This window comes from Eptatretus burgeri, chromosome 2, assembly GCF_056783735.1.
Source record: "Eptatretus burgeri isolate ZD-2024b chromosome 2, Ebu_testis_v1, whole genome shotgun sequence".
Lineage (NCBI taxonomy): Eukaryota > Metazoa > Chordata > Myxini > Myxiniformes > Myxinidae > Eptatretus > Eptatretus burgeri.
The window spans coordinates 140,426,824-140,446,825 of NC_140962.1; the positions used below are offsets into that span (position 1 = coordinate 140,426,824).

The 20,002-nt window shown below is 41.5% G+C and overlaps 1 protein-coding gene across 1 annotated transcript in view; it reads right to left on the bottom strand.

Annotated features, from left to right (window-relative positions):
* Positions 1-983: 983 nt before the first annotated feature.
* The window catches only part of LOC147033341 (endosome/lysosome-associated apoptosis and autophagy regulator 1-like), a 218,341-nt gene continuing 199,322 nt past the window's right edge, over positions 984-20,002 (bottom strand). The window contains exons 21-23 of the mRNA XM_085871570.1: positions 17,463-17,616; positions 9,199-9,268; positions 984-6,065 (exon numbers count right to left, since the gene is read on the bottom strand). Coding sequence (XP_085727696.1) covers positions 9,209-9,268; positions 17,463-17,616 — 214 coding nt within the window. The 3' untranslated portion in view covers positions 984-6,065; positions 9,199-9,208. The remainder of the gene's footprint in view (positions 6,066-9,198; positions 9,269-17,462; positions 17,617-20,002) is intronic.

Here is a 20,002-nt window from a genome sequence, read left to right on the forward strand (position 1 = left end):
AATTCTCTTGACTTGCCGATACATTTCGTGCATGCCTCAATAAGTTATGGGATCATTAGAAAGGCACTTGGTGGAGCGCACAACTCGAACAGGCTGAACAGATCATGTTTTGTATCCCACTGATATACAGATGCAGATCTGGCCTCTTAACCAAAATCTAATCTGTTCTTGTCACTTGTTTGTTTGTTCTTGTCACCTACCCACTCATCCACCAAGTTTCGCCCAAATCTGTCCATAACATTCTGAAAAACTCATGCTTGTATATCATTTTTAGTCCTATCTCTCAATTGCAAAGAATGACTTAAAAAATTCTAGGATCCGGATCCGGATCTACACCAAAATCTAATCAATTCATTCTTGTCACACACCCAACCTGTCCACAAAATTTGTCTGAATCCATCCACAATTTTTTGAGATATCCTGCTCAAAGACAAACAACAAGACAGACACAGGGGTGAAAACATAACCTCCACCCACCTTCAGTGGCAGAGGTAATAAATGAAAACATTTAGTGTCATACAGCTAGCATGTACCTGGTTTTCCTTGACATAAAATACCTGGTCAGCTTGTTGATGTGAAACCCTCACTGTGCACACCTGATACTCAACATAATATTGTTGCAGATCCGGGGTTTGAGGCCTACCATGAGTGGGGGCACTTGGGACCCTCCCGGACGCCTGGTCGAGGCCGCCTTGGCACAGATAACTCCGCACACCGGCAGGTAACACAGATAACTTGTGAGGCGACCACAAATGCCAGTTGGCATAGCCAATCTAGGCAGAGTTACACGACTTCACGTGATACTTTATCTGTGGACGGCTGACTAATTATGGTCACGTGCCTTCAGCGCACACTCAGATTACTGCTGAGCATGACAGTGTGTGTGCACTGGCTAAGAAAGCAAATTATTGGGGTTCAACTTCATGTCTGACTGTGCTTGTGCACTGTGTCAAACCAATAAAGGAAAAGACAACTGAGACAGATTTGAAATAACAACAATTATTTATTACAAACACACTAGCAAACAATCATTTTAAAGCAAGTAATTTTAAGCAAAAAACGCAAAAAGGCACTTAAGAGCAGATTTAACCATAACATATATTATTATTTGATCTTACTTACACAAAAGACTTGGCCATTCATTCATTCAGTGGAGAAGAATAAAACAAGAAGACCTTGAAAATAAAATAAAAGTAACATATGGAGAAAAGAAAAGAAGACTTTTCCTGTCTCCCTCGCCTCACACAGCCGAAATATACAAGAGAATGTGGAGGAAAATGGATGGGGAAGATGGGGTGGTGATGTGATGTGGACACGCAGCCGCATCCCAGAGGTGCCCAGACCAAGAAGATGAGCCCTCTCCAGCATCCCAGATATGCTACTCGCCCTCCTCTGCCTCAGCTTCTGGTGCCCATACCCAGTAGGTGAGTTCTTGCCGGCGTCCCAGTTATGCGAGCTATATAGGCGACTTACCCCCCTCTGCCTTAGATTCTTCCTCCTAAGGTCCCCGTCAATGAGGTGCCACCGTTCACTCTCCTCGTCCTTCGTGGCTGGCAAGATGACGCTCGTGGAAGGAGGGTTCTTGGTCCACAGAAGCTCGACACCAACTGCTCATGAAACCTTCTTTTCTTTACCCTCGCACACTTTTATTCCTTCCCTCACAAAATTCTGTCTTGAGTTTCCTGCTCATGTGAGCTTGTTCCATTCACATCTGCCTTTCTGCTCCACTCAACCTTTCTGCTCAGGAACTCTTTTTGTCTCTGCTTGTGCGAGCGTTCCCCATTCACTTCTGCCTTCTCTTCTCAACCGAATCATAAACCTCCTTCAAGGCACGAACGTTCACTGACGAGGAAATTACGTTGCGTTCCGTTATGGCTTCTTCACATCTGCTCTCTGCCCTACTTCCACATGCTCTCTCTGTCTCTGTCTCTGTTTTTGTTTCTCTCGTTCGTCTGCAGCCAATGGGGGTGGGTCCATGACATCACTTGTTGAAAATACGCCGTTCTGAGGGAACTTTCAACGCAGCCCTCACCCCTTTCTTTACGTGCCCAAAACCACGACGAAAGCCCACACAAAATGCCCACTCATACTGTTCTGCACAGTACCACACCCGTAAGAAGCACCGCACTTCACAGGCCATGACAAGCACCAAGCATCAAGAACATGCATGCGACATGAATATGCATGTGAGATGCGACATGAATATGCATGTGAGATGCGACATGAATATGCATGTGAGAGCACCTGATGGTTTAACGACCACAGACAGGTCAAATGTGCCCAACTAAACAATGCGCGAATGGAGGGAACATGGAGAGGAATTCCGCCGGACCGAGGGATCACCAAACAGCCACGGTGCCGAAGGTAAGACCAATGCGGTGAAGGAGGGACTGTTGAAAGGATGTTTGATGAAGGGGACATTATTGGTGGATCGTTGAAATGAAAAAATGGGGTGGAGGAGGGAAGATTGAAAGTAACAGAGGGATTGAACAGAATGATGGTGTGGAGGAGGAAAGATTGAAAGTAAAAGAGTGATTGAACAGGACGATGGTATGAAGAAGGAATGATGAGAAGTAACTGGGGGGCGAGGGGGGAGGGGAAGAGACATTACACCAGGAAAATACAGCTGAGCCAACACATGGCCCTGAACAGCCCTTTGAAAAAGGGACCAAGGACTATCTATACAAAGACTAATGAAATAACTGATCCTCAGGTCACCTGCATGTCCATGTATGCTCTCCCCATTGGGTAAGTTTTCCAAAATCATAACAATATTTTCAAACTATTTGCAATTATGATGTAGGTAATTCACATTGAAAAAAACCGAAAAACTAAGCAGTTGGAACTTTAGGAAACAAATTCCAGAACCGGATAATTATACTGTACTGGATAATTAATGTCAACATTCATATCAACCACCTAATCAAGAGAGAGATAGCACTTAACAAGTATGGGAATTATTTATAGAGTTATAGAAATAACCTCACGATTTGTAGAAGCTATTTAAACAAATTGTTGGCAATAAAACTTCAATCCAAATCTCAGCAAGTGCTTTGCAGATATTTATTTAACAAACTGCACAACTGTGCATTTCCTAAAAAGGTGTGCAGGTGAACAATAGATTTTTCACTCAACATTTCATCAAAAACTACGAGTTTCATCCTGGCATTGCACAATCAGCAGTAATTAGCTGCCAATTAAAAAAAAAAAACTGAACAAGAAATCACTTTCAATTAATGAACTGTTAGCCACAAAGAGAGTAAAAACATTACAAACTATTTTTTCAAAGCAAGTCATTCTTTCTTTCCTTTTTTTTAACATTTCCCTTTTACTCCCCTCTTTATACTCAGACTCCCTCTGAATCGATCTCTGCGGTACAAATACAAACAACTTCACATGACAAAAGATCAATTTTAAACAACCCGTAGCACAACAATAAAAGTCATTTGAATAGATAGTTAAAGCCACAAGCCTCATGTGAGTGCATTCATAACACACATCTCAAAAATATACAAATTTAGGCCAAAAACACACGCACGCACGCACGCACGCACACACACACCAATAATTTACATCAAGGATATAAAAACTCAAATCTGGGAATTTCCTCACAGGCTTTTTGGAGTTTCAAATTACTGCATTATATTTTCATATCGAACAAGTAAAATGGTTCGGTTATCAAAATAAGATGTCAAATAGGATTAAACCTGTTTTTGTCACATTCAGAAGTCAAACTTATATCCTTACATCAGACAAAAGTTAAATACAAACACTTGCTGGTAAAAAAGGTAAAAACTTTACTTCACCTGCAATGTTTTTTTGTTTTCCTTCTCCCAACAGCAAGCCTCAGTGACAATGAAGGTAAGAAGAAACGTTGACAGCATTAAGGCAAATTTAAGGCAAGTTACAAGGACTTGGCATTGGGCACCATGCTATTCACACAGTTAGAAGAACGTAGAAAGTAATAGCTCGATGAATATCAAGCATCACTTTAATACAACCACAGACGAGCTTAAACTTTCTCAGCTTAGAAGTAAAAATGAATTAATCTTAGGCATTGATGCATTAAACAGCAGTAATCTTAAATTATCAGTTCTCAAAGTGAAATTAAAGGTGATTTTAAAAAGCATGGAATTTTTGGTAATTAAATCTAATCATTACCAAAATCTTCACTCGACACTCTTACAAAAGGAAAAAAAAATGAAACTTCAGTAAATATCCACACCAAAGTCCTGGAGGCAGCCATGTGAAGTCCATGAGGAACTGTGATCCATTCATTTATCAGATTATTTGCCTGAGTATTGCAAACCATTAAGGTGAGTTATTGCCAGCGTCCAGACAAATCCAAAATTCCTACTCTTGTTATGACCTCCAATTACACAGCAGGCCAGTTAGTTCATGAAAGATTTGGATCAATCTCACATACCCTATAATTGTGTTCACACAGATAATCATAAATAATTAGTCTGCACATAACCCCTCTTAGATGTTTTCATGTGAATGGTAGTTAACCCTTTACTTGGATATCTTTTTGGGAATAAGTTGTAGAGAGCAAATGATTTGGCCTCACGAGAAGATGTGGGGGTGGGTCACATGATTACGGTTGCTGTGAATTTCAGCAGACAGAGCCCTTGGATAGAGTTAGTCAGATCAAATACTTCTGTGTTATTCACAGACTTGCTCCATAGTATTAATCCAATGAGGGCGACAGCAGGAGCATTCTTGTCGGGGTCCCAATCAGATGCTTCATCTATGAATCCTGTGAAACACCAATCATGACATGCAGATATCCCCAGAGCATTTTGTACACAGACAATCTTGTCACAACTGCCCAAGCCAATGACTGAGGAAATTGAAGACCATCCTCATACGACAAGGTATATCAGCTTTGTGCTAACTCGACCAAAACACAAGTCGACCTTCCCTTACGGAACTACGATTCCAACGGAACAGGAAATTGACAACCTGATACAGAGCACCACCTAGGAGCCTAGGACTACAGATAAATTAGCCGAGACAAGACTGAACTAAACATAAATGAGGCTAGACTAGATTTAACTTGACATAAATGAGCCTAGACTAGACTGAACTAGACATAAATGAGCCGAGCACAATACAGAAATAAGTCCAGATGAGACTGAACTACACGAGCCGAGGACGACACAGAAATGAGCCAAGCCGCCCAAGACGAAACTAGACATAAATGAGCCTAGACCTCACCAAAAATAAGCCTACACTGGACTAAACTGGACATAAATGAACCAAGAATACTCAAAAATTATGATAACTTTACAAAATAGGAAAATTAAAACTTTAGCATGATGGAACTAGGGTCTTGGGACCTCAAGACATGTTTATTTATTTTTTTACCATCTACTGTAGGTAAAAAAAAAATCAATTGGTTATTTTGCTCGCTTATTTTTAAACATGTGCAAGATCCTACTGGATGTCTCTTGAGGAGGAGATGTTGAGGTTATCGCCAGCACCCCAAATAAATTACAAATTTCTGTCCAACCATACAGGGGGGCATAGCATTGCAGCACAGCTGCAATGCCAGTAATTATATAAATCAGCAGCCACAGGCTGCACACGAATGATGATGGATGATGATGAAGAGTAACATCATGATTACAGCTGCAACATTGCCAGGCGATTCTGTGCAAATTGTATCAACACCACAAAGCCAGTTGGAAATTATACGTTCATGCTGCTTGAAAGTATAAAATTCAGAATTATTAGGCAAATATAGGATCAATGAATGGATTATGAATTATAACTTTAATGAATGAAGTGATCACTTGAAATACAACCATGCATATCAGTTAAGTGACTTGTGACAGTCACAGACCTCACCTTCTTGCCTTCGGGATATATTTCAAGGATTTTACTGAAGTTTCATTCGCTGACAAATGGCACATTTCTCCATAAAAGGGTATAAACTAAAAAATTACATTGTGTTCAATTTTGGGAATTTTTAAAAGGTACTTTGTTTCAGTTTCTACACTTGAATTTTCTCTCCCAGAATATTTCCATCGCGATGAATCTTTGTATACTCTGAAGGAATCCTGCAACCAAATGGGAACACATGAAAGTGACATACAAAAATATAATAGAGAGTTTTAATATTAACATTACCCACTTCTCCCATTTTCCCTCAACACCATTTGATTGACCAATATTTTTTTCAGCCATGGATGGAGACTAATAGATATGACATTAAAGTTTTAGTGTGTGCAATAATATGCAATAATAATCGTTGGTTTAACCCCAACCCCGATCGAGTTGTAACCAAAGACTAACCACGGATTGGAAATGATTCCACAGGCTTGACAGACCTAATGGCATCCTGCATTGAAGTTCCTTGAAAGGGAACTCATTTATTTATATTATTTGGAGCATTTCTGCTATTTTAAGAGGCATGCACGTGTAACCTTGTGGACTAGGAGACCACCGACGAGGTCCCAGAATAAGGTCGTAAAGCCAAAAGCACAGACACCAAATAACACAAAACCGAACAAGGAGTACGAAACCATCTCAATGCAGGTGTGCAATGACCGAGGGAGAGTCAGCATAAAAAAGGGAAAACATGACATGGACGTCACATCAAAATTAATAAAATACATTTCAAGATCAAGATTAAAAAGATCAAGAAAAATAGGCACAGTTTGAACTCAAAAGACGAGCCAAAGAGACAATGTGTACCAAAGTACGACATCAACAGGACGTTTACCGAGGTATGCTAACCACCATGGGAAGCAAGGAGAAACAAACTTCTTGGGTGTTAACCCTTCCCAAAATGGCATCTTCTCCTTGCATCCCACGGCCGTTAGCATACCTCAATAACGTTTTGTTGATTTCTTCCATTGTTCCACCTATCCACCAAAGCACAATGATACTTGCCTTCACGAGCAAGACTTGTTCTCCATTGTAATCTGAACCAAGTGACAGGACAACGGGACACTCACCACATGCGGGCGACTGGGCAGCGGGACGCCCACCCAGGTGCACGGGCGACTGGGCAGCGGGACGCCCACCCAGGTGCACGGGCGACTGGGCAGCGGGATGCCCACCCAGGTGCACGGGCGACTGGGCAGCGGGACGCCCACACAGTTGCACGGGCGACTGGGCAGCGGGACGCCCACCCAGGTGCACGGGCGACTGGGCAGCGGGACGCCCACCCAGGTGCACGGGCGACTGGGCAGCGGGACGCCCACCCAGGTGCACGGGCGACTGGGCAGTGGGACGCCCACCCAGGTGCACGGGCGACTGGGCAGCGGGACGCCCACCCAGGTGCACGGGCGACTGGGCAGCGGGACACCCACCCAGGTGCACGGGCGACTGGGCAGCGGGACACCCACCCAGGTGCACGGGTGACTGGGCAGCGGGACACCCACCCAGGTGCACGGGTGACTGGGCAGCGGGACACCCACCCAGGCACACGGGCGACTGGGCAGCGGGACACCCACCCAGGTGCACACGGGCGACTGGGCAGCGGGACACCCACCCAGGTGCACGGGCGACTGGACAGTGGGACACCCACCCAGGTGCACGGGTGACTGCACAGCGGGACACTCACTCAGGTGCACACAAGTGGCACAAAAATTGACACAGGAAGATATCCCAAAAGACTGACAATGGAATTGTCACATTCCAAAAAATAGACTAAAGAATAAGATCCAAAAAAAAAAAAAACACTGGACAGAGGAATGGTCAAATCCCACTAAATTTGGCAGAGCAACAGTGAGATCAAACTTGCTTGATAAACATCCCAAATTGACAGACATATGGCAACTAGACAGAGGGACAGTCAGAACCAAACAAAACTGGAGAGTCAGATCCAAAAATATAATTGGAGAGGATCAAAATTGCTTGTGAATTGCATGGATGTAAATAGCAAATGTACCATAAATATTCACATGCACTACTTCGTACAATGTCACACAAATTTAAATTGCATTAATTAATTGGAACATTCCTCCTTAACCAAAACTGAAACCGAAATTAACATATGAAGGAAACTGGATCAAGACAAGTCGTTTACAAACCTAACAAATCCCCAAACTGGTGATTCATCAGAGTTGAAATTTCATCTCACGCTGAAGAAAAGAAAAGCCGAAGAACGAATAAAAATGTTTGTATAAATGTTGTCCACAAATTGTGCACCGAACAGCACAAGGATCAGGATCCAAGAAAAATCAAATTTCAAACTCGAGTAATTGTTATTACTGCATCACCGACTCAATGATAATTTTTACTCCACATTTCTACTTGATGAGAATGGTAAATTTGTGACTTTTACACAAGTTTTATTTGCATACTAGGTGACCCGTGAACCCGTTGGGCTCCCCTTGTGACAGCAGGTGATGAAGAAAATCATTTCAAGAAAAAAAAAAAAGATAGCTCCAGCGAACTATACCGCTGAGGTTGTTTGCATTGATAAAATTCTCCCGAAGAGTACTTGACTGAATCAGGAATTGATTTTTAAATAATTTTTTTCGTTGCCCGATTTGAACGAAACTTGATACTGCATATCACAACACACCACACACCACAGGTGAGTAAAGTGGCCCTAAAATTTTTGTGCTATCATGTACCGTTTTGGCTGTATTTCAGGAACATACATACATACATACATACATACATACATACATACATACATACAAGAGGAGAGTTTTAGTAATATACGAGACGACCAGTGAACCCGTTGGGTTCCCGTTGTGACAGCGGTTAATAAAAAATCATTAAAAAAAAAAACAAAAGACAGCGCCAGTGAACTATACCGCTGAGATTGTTTGCATTGATCACATAATCCCGAAGAGTAGTTGACTGAATGCGGAATTTTTTTTTAAATAATTTTTTCGTTGCCCGATTTGAACGAAACTTGATATCGCGCGACAATGTGAAAAAAAAAAAAATCGGAGAAAAGAAAGTCGAAATTATTGTGCGTAATCTTCTAAACACAATTTTTTTTATGAATGAACAAGGAAGTATTAGATCAAAATGGCGATGTTTATTTTATGCTTAAAAATAAATCGTTCTTTTGAATGAAACTTGATACTGCACACCGCAGGAGAATGGTGAGTAAGGTGACACTAAAAATTTTGCACTATCGTGTACCGTTTTGGCTGTATTTCACGAACATACATACATAAACATACCTACAAGATGAGAGTTTTAGTAATATATAGATAGATTTACCTTTTCCAGCTTAATCCATGGATTTTCCAAATGCCTCCCTTTCATCCGCATCACTCTCATAGTTTAATTTCTGAAAAGAGAAAGGTTAATGTGTAGTTTAGAAGGCTGCAAACGCACACTCGTTTGCACTTGTAACGGTTTCTTAAAATGAGCTGAGTGTATGCAAATGATGGCATATTTAGCAAAATATGGAACAAGATCATGATGCCAAATCTGGGTGTTTCACAAGGTAATTGCTGCAATTGTAAAGGGCCATTTGGATTATCATGCATGTGCCATAGCTACACCTAATACATGTAATGTAAATGAGACATCGGACTTGCAAAGGTGCAAATATACATTTTAAAACACTGTAGAATCAGAGGTGGCAGCTGGGTTTGTTTCCTGACTTGAAAAAGAAAACCCCGCAGACTCGGATGCAGTAACTTCAGCCAAACTGAATGTTTTTCCTTCATTCCACCAGATTGCATTGGGACTCAACCAGATTCTTCAATTCAGGATAACACCACCAAATAAGCTGTCCTGCCATTGAATGACTTCTACTTGAAGCAAACAAGCAAAACCATCTTTCATAAAAAATACCATAATGCCTTTATTCTCAGGTAAAATGAGCCTTTGACGTTTGACTATACCAACGAACCATGCTCTTCGTGGACCCAATGTATTCGCGGTTTATAAATTGAGACCTGCTTTGACGTTCACGGCCCTGGTATTCACAGTTTTTCTCAGATGTAAAAACCAAAAACAAAAAATTCCATGAGCCGCACTCATAACAGCTCGAAAACATTTCTTCTACCAGCCATGCTCCAAGTGAACTGTATCGTACTGTTTGCAAAAATGTATCTTCCACAAGCTGCACACATAATACAATGCTAAAACACATCTTTCATTAGGCACACTGTAACGGAGCTGCACAGCATGTCCCACCATTCATACTATAAACCGAGCTACATGGACAGTTCCACCATTTGCGCTACAAAGACACTTCACCACATATATTATGAGCTGCTGGTGATGTCTCTGTCTTCCTCCCCACCCCCAGTCCCCTTGTGAGTTGCATAATTAAAGTGTTTCGTCACATCTACCCCATTTGAGTAAAACGCTTACATCCAAGAGTTACATAATTACAATGCTTCATCACATCTATTGAGCTGCTGAAGATGTCACCCTCCCCGTCATCCCCCCACCCTCCCCATCCCACGAATTACATAATTAAAACGTTTCACCACATACCACCAGCTGAATAAAACTTTGGCATCTGCCAACATCTCCCACACACAATGGGCAGACTACTCCCCCCCCCCCGCAGCTCCCCACAATTCCAGCATGACAGCTTATGTGCAGCGTGTCCTGGGTCTCAATCATTCTTCTCGTCCCACAGCCTTAACCGGTGTTTTGCCTCTCCTTCCGGTCATTTGCTCACCAATCAAATGTGGCTCCAAAGCACAAGACCAGTGCCAGAGATGCATTGACTGCCAAAAGGCAGAATAAAGCGATGAGCCTGAGTCACAAAGTGGATCTGCAAGACCAGCTGTCAAGAGGACAGAGTGTGGCCTCTGTAGACAGACTGTATGGAGTAAACAAATCCACCATTCACTACATACAGAAGAATGAGAAGGCAATCCGAGAAAGTGTTGCTGCGAGTGCTGTACCAAGCACCAAAGTGGTCACACATGTCCACACAGAAAGGATGGCGGAGGCTCTCATTGTACGGATTGAATGCAGATGAACATGCCTTGAAGTGGACCTCTCAATCGCGCAAAGGCGATGCATATGTACGCGCATCTGGCTGGCGCTGGTGGCACTAGCGTGAGTGACGCAGGTACGAGCGGCCCCAGTCCATTCCAAGTGAGCAGGGGATGGTTTGACTGCTTCAAGAAGTGCTACAGTCTCCACAACATCAAACTGACAGGCGAGTGTGCCTCTGCGGATCACAAGGAGGCTGAAATGTTCCCTGTTCATCTTGCGCAGCTCATCGAGGAGAAGGGGTACCTGCCAGAGCAGGTGTTCAACACTGATGAGACCGGCCTGTTTTGGAAAAAAAAATGCCAACAAGAACTTTTACCTTGAAGCATGAGGAGACGGCATCGGGATTCAAGGCCGCAAAGGACTGGGTATCTCATCTCCTCTACACAAACACAAAAGGGGCTGAGGATCTTAAGGTCTTGAGTTCAAGCCCCATTGGCTGCTGCATTAACACCAGGTGGAGTTGACTCAGCCTGTCATCCTTCCAAGGTCAGCAAAATGAGTACCAGTGTACTGGTCGAGGGGCACAGTATCAGCGGCACAGCCGCGCTTCCAAGAAATGATAGCTACCCCAGCAGCCAAGCTGCCATACAAAAGAACAGAACAGAACAGAACGCAAAAGGGGACTGTATGATGAAGCCCATGAGGATGCACTATTCCCTGAACCCGCCTGCTCTCAAGGGCAAGTACAAGAACACGCTGTCTGTTTTGGAGGGTGGTGGAAGGAACTTCCACCACAGGAAGTGTGGGTGACAGTGGCAATTTTCATGCACCGTTTCCATAACTGCTTCATCCCTCAGATGGAGAGGTATCTTGTGTTCAAGATTCTCCTGCTCATCGACAATGCTCCTGGCCACCCCGGGGACCTAAGGATGGTTCACCTGAATGTCAAGGTGCTCTTCCTGCCACCCAGCACCACCTCCCTGATCAAGCCGCTCGACCAATGTGTAATTTCCACTTTCAAAACTTATTATAACCGCCACACCTTTCACCGCATTTTGGATGTGATGGATGCCGACCCAGTGCTCACCATCATGCAGTGTTGGAAGGAGTTCAACATAGCCCACTGCATTGGCACAATCAAAGAGTTGCTGGATGAGGTAAAAGCCTCCACCATCAACACCTGCTGGCACAACCTGTGGCCACAGGCAGTGAAGAACTTCAGAGGCTTTCCCGCCAACACGGAGGAGAGGCCTGAAATCGTCATGTTGGCATGGCAGGTGGAAGGGGAAGGGTGACGACACAGAGCCCAAGGAGTTGGATGCTCTTAACGCCTCACATGCAGAGGAGAAGCTGGGAGGAATTGCCAAGGTGTCCAAGGGAGGAGGCGGAAGTGGGTGGTGATGAGGAGGAAGAGGTGTTGAGGTTCAAACTCATGGTCAAGTTCCTGGGTGAGATACTGCATGACATGCGGTCAATTGCCGAGAGGCTGTTAGAGGCCGATCCGGTCATGGAGCATTACCTCAAGTTCAAGAGGGGGTTGGATGACATCATGCTCTCATACAAGGAGCTACATTGAAACCCGTGACAATCTGCCAGGCAGCTCTCAGATTTTTTTTCCATCCTGATCTGTCCAACTCAGGAGCATTAGCACCCTCGCATGCCTCTCTTGTATCCCATTCAGTGAGCATCTTATCAGGATCTTCACCTGCTTCAGCACCCTCACCTACTATACATTCCTTTTGGTGCAAGACTCATTAGCATCCTCACCTGTGTGGTCTTCAGATGACTCCACTGAGTTCACCGGATTTTAAACCATCATCATCATTGGAAAGGTTGTGTGTGTTTGTGCAAATTAAAATTTTAAACGGTACCTGTTGTTTTTCTTTACTTTTACGGTACAGTTTATTAATCGCTTTTAATAGACTGTTCATCGCATTCCTTCAATAAACATTGGAAACGGTACCTGGTGTTGTTTTTCTTCTTCTTTTTTAATTGTTTTTTTCATTATTTGCAAACATTTTTAGGACACTGTAATCATGTGCATTCGCGGTCGAAAATATTTTAATCTTTTAAAAGTTTTCCCGATGAATGAGGAACGACCGGGAACCTACCCTCCTTTTTTCATTGAAACAATGCTGACATTCACATCTTTGCCATTCGCGGCATTTTTCATGAATCAGGAACAGCCGGGAACCTATCCCCCTTTTTCCCATTGAAACAATGCACGGCATTTTCAGTGTCGACAATCGCGGTTTCACCATTCACAGGATTTTTCGCTGGTCACGAACCGCCGGAACATATTCCCCCTTTATCTGTTGAAATAATGCCCTGCTATTCACGGATTCACCATTTGCAACATTTTCCAGGAACACATCCCCTGCGAATAATCAGGTTTGACAGTATATACAGTGCCTATAGAAACTCTACACTCCCTTTCAAATTTTTCACCATTTGTTGTCTTAGAGCTTGGAATTAAATTGCATTAAACCAGACTTTTTCCACCTTTATGTACACATCATAAACCACAACCTCCAATTAAAAAACAAATTCTACAAGTTTCAGAAAATTAATTAAAAATACAAAACTAGAATATCTTGGTTGGATAAGTGCCAAACCCTCTTATAATAGCAATTGTAAATTAGCTCAGGTGTAACTAATCACCTTGAAAATCACACACCAAGTTAATTGGCCTCCACCTGTCTTAAATTGTCGTGATTCTGATTATTTCAGAATAAAACTAGAAGGGCACTCGGTAGAGCGATTACCTCCGCCCTGTAATGCCTGATCCACAAGAACGTATCTGTCCCAATACATTTTTGAACGAGAAAGGCACTCAGTAGTGCGCAGCACATACCTCCACCATGTAATGCCAGATCCATGAAAACATATCGGGCCCAATACATTTTTGAAATATCATGCTTTTCAGGACCATATCGTTTTTGGCCCAATCAATGGTGAAGAATCACTTTGAAAATTAAATAAATATCGTATCCAGGTGCGGATTCGGACCTTTACCAAAATCGAATCAATTGGTCTTGCGACACACCCAACTTGTCCACCAAGTTTCATCCGAATCAGTCGACAACTTTTTGAGATATCGTGCTATATATCGGTTTCGCCCTATCTCTCAATGGTGAAGAATCACTTTTAAAAATTCAAGTGGTTGGATCTGGATCCGGATCGTCAACAAAATCAAATCAATTTGTCTTCATCACATACTGAACCTGTCCACAAAATTTCATCCGGATCCATCCACAACTTTTTGAGATATCGTGTACACAGACAAACAAACAGACAGAAAGGGGTGAAAACATAACCTCCTTCACCTTCGGTGATGGAGGTAATCAGCTGTTCCTGTAGGTTTCCTCTGCTGCGTAGTGCATTTCACAGCAAAGACTCAACCATGAGCACCAAGGAACATTCAAAAGACTTCCAGGAAAAGTTTTGGAAAGGCACAGATCAGGGGATGGGTATAAAAATATTTCAAAGGCCTTGCATATCCCTTGGAGCACGGTCAAGACAATCATTAAGAAGTGAAAGGCATATGGTACGACCAAGACCTTGCCTAGATGAGGCCGCCCCTCCAAACTGGATGACGAAGGAAGGAGGAGACTGATCAGAGAGGTCACCAAGAGGCAAATGGCCACTTTCAAAGAGCTACATGCCTTTATGGCAAAGACTGGTCACTGTACATATGACAACAATATCCTAAGTACTGCATAAGTCTGACCTGTACAGTGGAGTGGCAAGAAGGAAGCCATCACTCAAAAAAACCCACCTAGAGTCCCGTTTGAGGTATGCAAAAAACCACACCAGAGATTCTGAAGCCATGTGCCAAAAGTTTTGTGGTATGATGAAACAAAGATGGAACTTTATGGCCTAAATGCAAAATGTTATGTTTGGTGCAAACCCAACAAAGCCCATCACCCAAAGAACACAATCCCCACTTTGAAGCATGGTGGTGGCAGCATCATGTTATGGGAATGTTTCTCATCAGCAGGGACTGGGGCACTTGTCAGGGATAGAAGGTAAAATGGATGGAGATGGTGCAAAATACAGAAAAATCAGAGAGGAAAACCTGCTGCCATCTGCAAGAAAGCTGAAATTGAGACGGAAGTTGACCTTTCAACATGACAACGACCGAAAGCACACAGCCAAAGCTACACTGGAGTGGCGAAGGAACAAAAAAGATAAATGTCCTTGAGTTGCCCAGTCAGAGCCCTGACCTAAATCCAATCGATAATCTGTGGCATGACTTGAAGATTGCTGTCCATCAATGCTCCCCTCACAGTAGGACTGAGCTTGAACAGTTTTGTACAGAAGAATGGGCAAATATTGCCCAATCAAGGTGTGCAAAGTTGGTGGAGACCTATCCCAACAGACACAACTGTAATTGCTGTCAATGTGCTTCTAGCAGGTATTAACTCAGGGGGGTGGATACTTATCCAACGAACATATTCTCGTTTTATTTTTTAAATAACTTTTCTGAAATTTCTCGAATTTGTTTTTTTACTTGGAAGTTGTGGGTCACGATGTGTAAAGAGAGGTGGAAAAGGTCTGATTTAATGCAATTTAATTCCAGGCTACAAGTGAATAAAAGGTGAAAATTTTGAAATGGGGTGTCAACTTTCTATAGGCACTGTATAATCATTGTTATCCTACATTTTACCAACTGGCATGCTTTAGTAACAGACAGGAACCGATGTTGCCCGTACACTCTCATAGAGGCACTACTGGTAGTCTTTTTTTGTTGGTGTCCGCCATTTGCATTGTTTACCGTGATTACCTCCGCCACTGAAGGTGAAGGAGGTTATGTTTTCACCCCTCTCCATATGTTTGTTTGGTTGTCTGTGTCTGTCTGTGTGCAGGATATCTCAAAAAGTTGTGGATGGATCCGGATGAAAACTGGTGGGCAGGTTGCATGCATGGCAAGGACGAACTGATTAGATTTTGGTGAAGATATGTATCCGGATCTGACTACTAGAAATTTTAAAGTAATTCTTCACCATCGAGAGATAGGGCCAAAAATGATATCTAAAACGATGTCTCAAAAAGTTGTGGACGGATTCGGATGAAACCTGGTGGACAGGTTGGGTGCGTGACCACGACAAATTGATTCGATTTTGGTGAAGATCCAAATCCAGACCTGGATGCATTTATTATTTAATTTTTTTTACGTGATTCTTCACCATTGAGAGATGGGGCCAAAAACGATATCGAGCATGATATTTCAAAAATGTATTGGACCTGATATGTTCTTGTGGATCAGGCATTACGTGGCGGTGGTGTGCTCTCCCGAGTGCCCTCTCATCTCGCTCTATCTTTCATCATTAAATAGCCACATTCACCCATTATGACTTTGGACAAACTTTCCACAAGCAAAGTTGAAAAACCGAGGGGGGTGGTTTTCACTTCGCATGACAAAAATTGACATTTTCAAGAGACTCATGTGGAGAAGGGGGGAAATAGGAACGTCCTGATGAACAAGTACAACATAGGCTCCTCTACCATATATGACATAAAGGCACAAAAATAAAGTTACTACAGCTCTGTGCAAGTTGGGAGATGAGCGAGTCAGTGGAGAAGCGTTAATACGCTACATAAGCATGACCAGGAGATGAAGCAACCTTGTGCTAAAGGGACAAGCCGCCTGACACCATCGCAATGGTGGGTGTGTTGCAGCACGAGTTGGTTCACATGTAAAGCCAATAAGCATACGATCACGAGATAATGAAAGCCAGGGGCAGATTCAGCAAAATGGCACATCATACAACAACACCATTATGCAATACTAACAACATCAATTTTTTTTTTTTTAAAGGCACGTTAAAAGACCCCAAGAAAGCACAAGAAGATGCCAAGGAAGTGTGAGATGAACTTCCTTCACCTGCAGTGTAAACCACAATTGGTTTATAAGTAGCCATATACTCCACCGTCTTTACTGTGTAATCAATAATACCTTCCCTTGTATTCTTCTATGTCCACATGTGTAAAATGTGTGTGAGTGTCGCAGCTCTGTGGCAACTACGAGCCTCAGACACCATAAAAGAAAAAAAAGAAGAAAAAAAAACATGTTCTGCATATCCGTAAGAGTAACTCTTGACTAACTGGCACCCATCAAATCCGGCAGGTGCTAGATAATACAGCTTTACCTGTATATGTGTATGTATATATATATATATATATATATATATATATATATATATATATATATATATATATATATATATGTATATATGTATATATGTATATATATATATATATGTATATATGTATATATATATATATATATATATATATATGTATATATGTATATATATATATATATGTATATATATATATATATATATGTATATATGTATATATATATATATATATATATATATATATATATATGTATATATATATATATATGTATATATATATATATATATATATATATATATATATATATATATATATATATATATATATATATATATATATATATATATATATATATATATATATATATATATATATATATATATGTACAGAATGTTAAAACTTTATCCTGTGGAGAATGGGCTTACAACCTTGCTGGCTAGCTTGTAGAAAGGAGACTTTTTACGGTGAGAGAAGAAGACTTCCTCTTCCTCTCCCTCCATGATGGCACAGCTATCAGCAGTCGGGATTTCATTCTCCTTTCCACTTGAGTTTTGCACCAGCCGTGAGTACTTATATTCCAGCCTGGACAAATTCAGACAGACATGCTCATGTTAATTTTTGGAGAGAGGTGGGGGTGGAGAGGGGGGGGGGGTTCATTGAAACTTCAGGAGCCATCTGCATATTGACATATGCAAAAGACAAGTCCCCACGTGTATATAGCCTAACATGGAGATAGTTCCTGAAGGGTGTACTACACTCCGCATGCTTAAGTATTAAGATAATTGTGAGACGTGAAAACGACGTTTCAAACAGTCAGCATTAAATGATAAATTTAACTTTCAAGCATTAATAAAGCCCTTGTTGTCGGATGGAGTGAGGTGCTATATTATACATGTATCCTTTAAATTAAAAACGAAAATACATTGTGCGCGAATTAAACGGAACATTTACATCTTCAAAAAACTAAAACTGAAATACATTAATCAAATAAACTGCATCAAGACTACTCCCTTATAAATCCATCAAATTACTCAACTGGTCATTCATCAGTTGTTCCCTTCTACTCTATTTTTATAAAGTAATCTCACAAGCTCTCATTTTGCTCTTTTGTGGGCCTACCTCAGTCTATGCAGATCTTGCTCAGCATAGTTCACCTTCCACACTGTTCATTCGATGCAGATGGCACAAAGTCACATGCATCATCGTCCAAATCATTGTTTTAAAGATGACTGCTTAGCAACTGCAGATTATCAGAATTGTGGCTTTAACATTTATAAGGTACTCGACAACCCATGAACCCGTTGGGTTCCCGTTGTGACAGCGTTTGATAAAAAAAAAAATCATTAAAAAAAAAGATAGCTCCAGCGAACTATACCACTGAGGTTGTTTGCATTGATCAAATAATCCCGAAGAGGACTTGACTGAATCGGGAATTTATTTTTGAATGATTTTTTTTTGTTGCCCGATTTGAACGAAACTTGATACTGCACACCACAGGCAAATGGTAGATAAGGTGGCACTAAAATCTTTGTGCTATCATGTACCGTTTTGGCTGTATTTTGGGAACATACATGCATACATACAAGATGAGAGTTTTAGTAATATATAGATGAACACGGAAGTATTAGATCAAAACTAGACGATAAAAAAATCATTTAAAAAAAGAGAAAAAAAAAAGATAGCTCCAGCGAACTATACCGCTGAGGTTGTTTGCATTGATCAAATAATCCCGAAGAGTACTTCACTGAATGGGGAATTGATTTTTGAATAATTTTTTTCGTTGCCCGATTGAACGAAACTTGATATTGTGCGTCAATGTGAAAAAAAACAAATGGAGAAAAGAAAGTCGAAGAAATTATTGTGCGTAATCTTCAAAACACAATTTTATTCATTAATGAACACAGAAGTATTAGATCAAAATGGTGATGTTTATTTTATGCTTAAAAATAAATCGTTCTCTGTCTATACTAAATGTTTGAGATTTTAAAATAAATCATTTCAAGAAAAAAAAAAAGATGGCTCCAGTGAACTATACCACTGAAGTTGTTTGCATTGATCAAATACCCCCTGAAGAGTACTTGACTGAATCGGGAATAAATTTTTTAATAATTGTTTTCGTTGCCTGATTTGAACGAAACTTGATACTGCACACCGCAGGAGAATGGTGAGTAATATGGCACTAAAGTTTTTGCGCTATCATGGACCGTTTTGGCTGTATTTCGGGAACATACATACATACATACATACAAGATGAGAGTTTTAGTAATACTAGTGCGTGCCCATACATGCGTGGCCGTACGTGTGTGGCCGTACGTGCAAAAAAAAACAAAAAAAACTTTCAAACAACCACACGTGTTCCTTTTTGAAGAGAGTTCCTTCACTCTCGTAAATGACGACTGGATTGGGGCATTGTGTTTATCTATAAATGCGCATAAGAAATCGAGAAATTATTAGAATACAGTAAGTCATCACTATCCGGAAGTCCGTACGTTGTAACCCGTAATGGGGAATGCGGCTGAGGATCTCTTCCCCAACGGCCACCCCTACGCAGCAACATGTCCTGTCATTGGTAACTAAATGGCACACTTTCCCCATCGGCCATGCCTACGCAGCAACGTGTCCTATCATTGGTTTGGTAAATAAATGGCCATAACTTGGGAACCACTTGTCCGATTAATATCAAACCTTGAAAAGGCACATACTCAGGTCCCCAGAAATATACCTGGTAACTTTCAATTAGATCGGACCAGTGGTTGTCGAAAAACAGCGGTCACAGATACACAGAGATTGCTGGAATTATAGATAGATATAGATTAAAGTAGCAATTGGAGTCCACAACTATCCTTGACCATGTCTGGAAGGTTGGCCGAGGCCCTCACTTTTTTACCTTTATTCACTTTTAAATTCGTTTTATCCACAGTCACTTGAGCGATTTCCATGGAACTTTCAACATAAGAGTGACCACCCA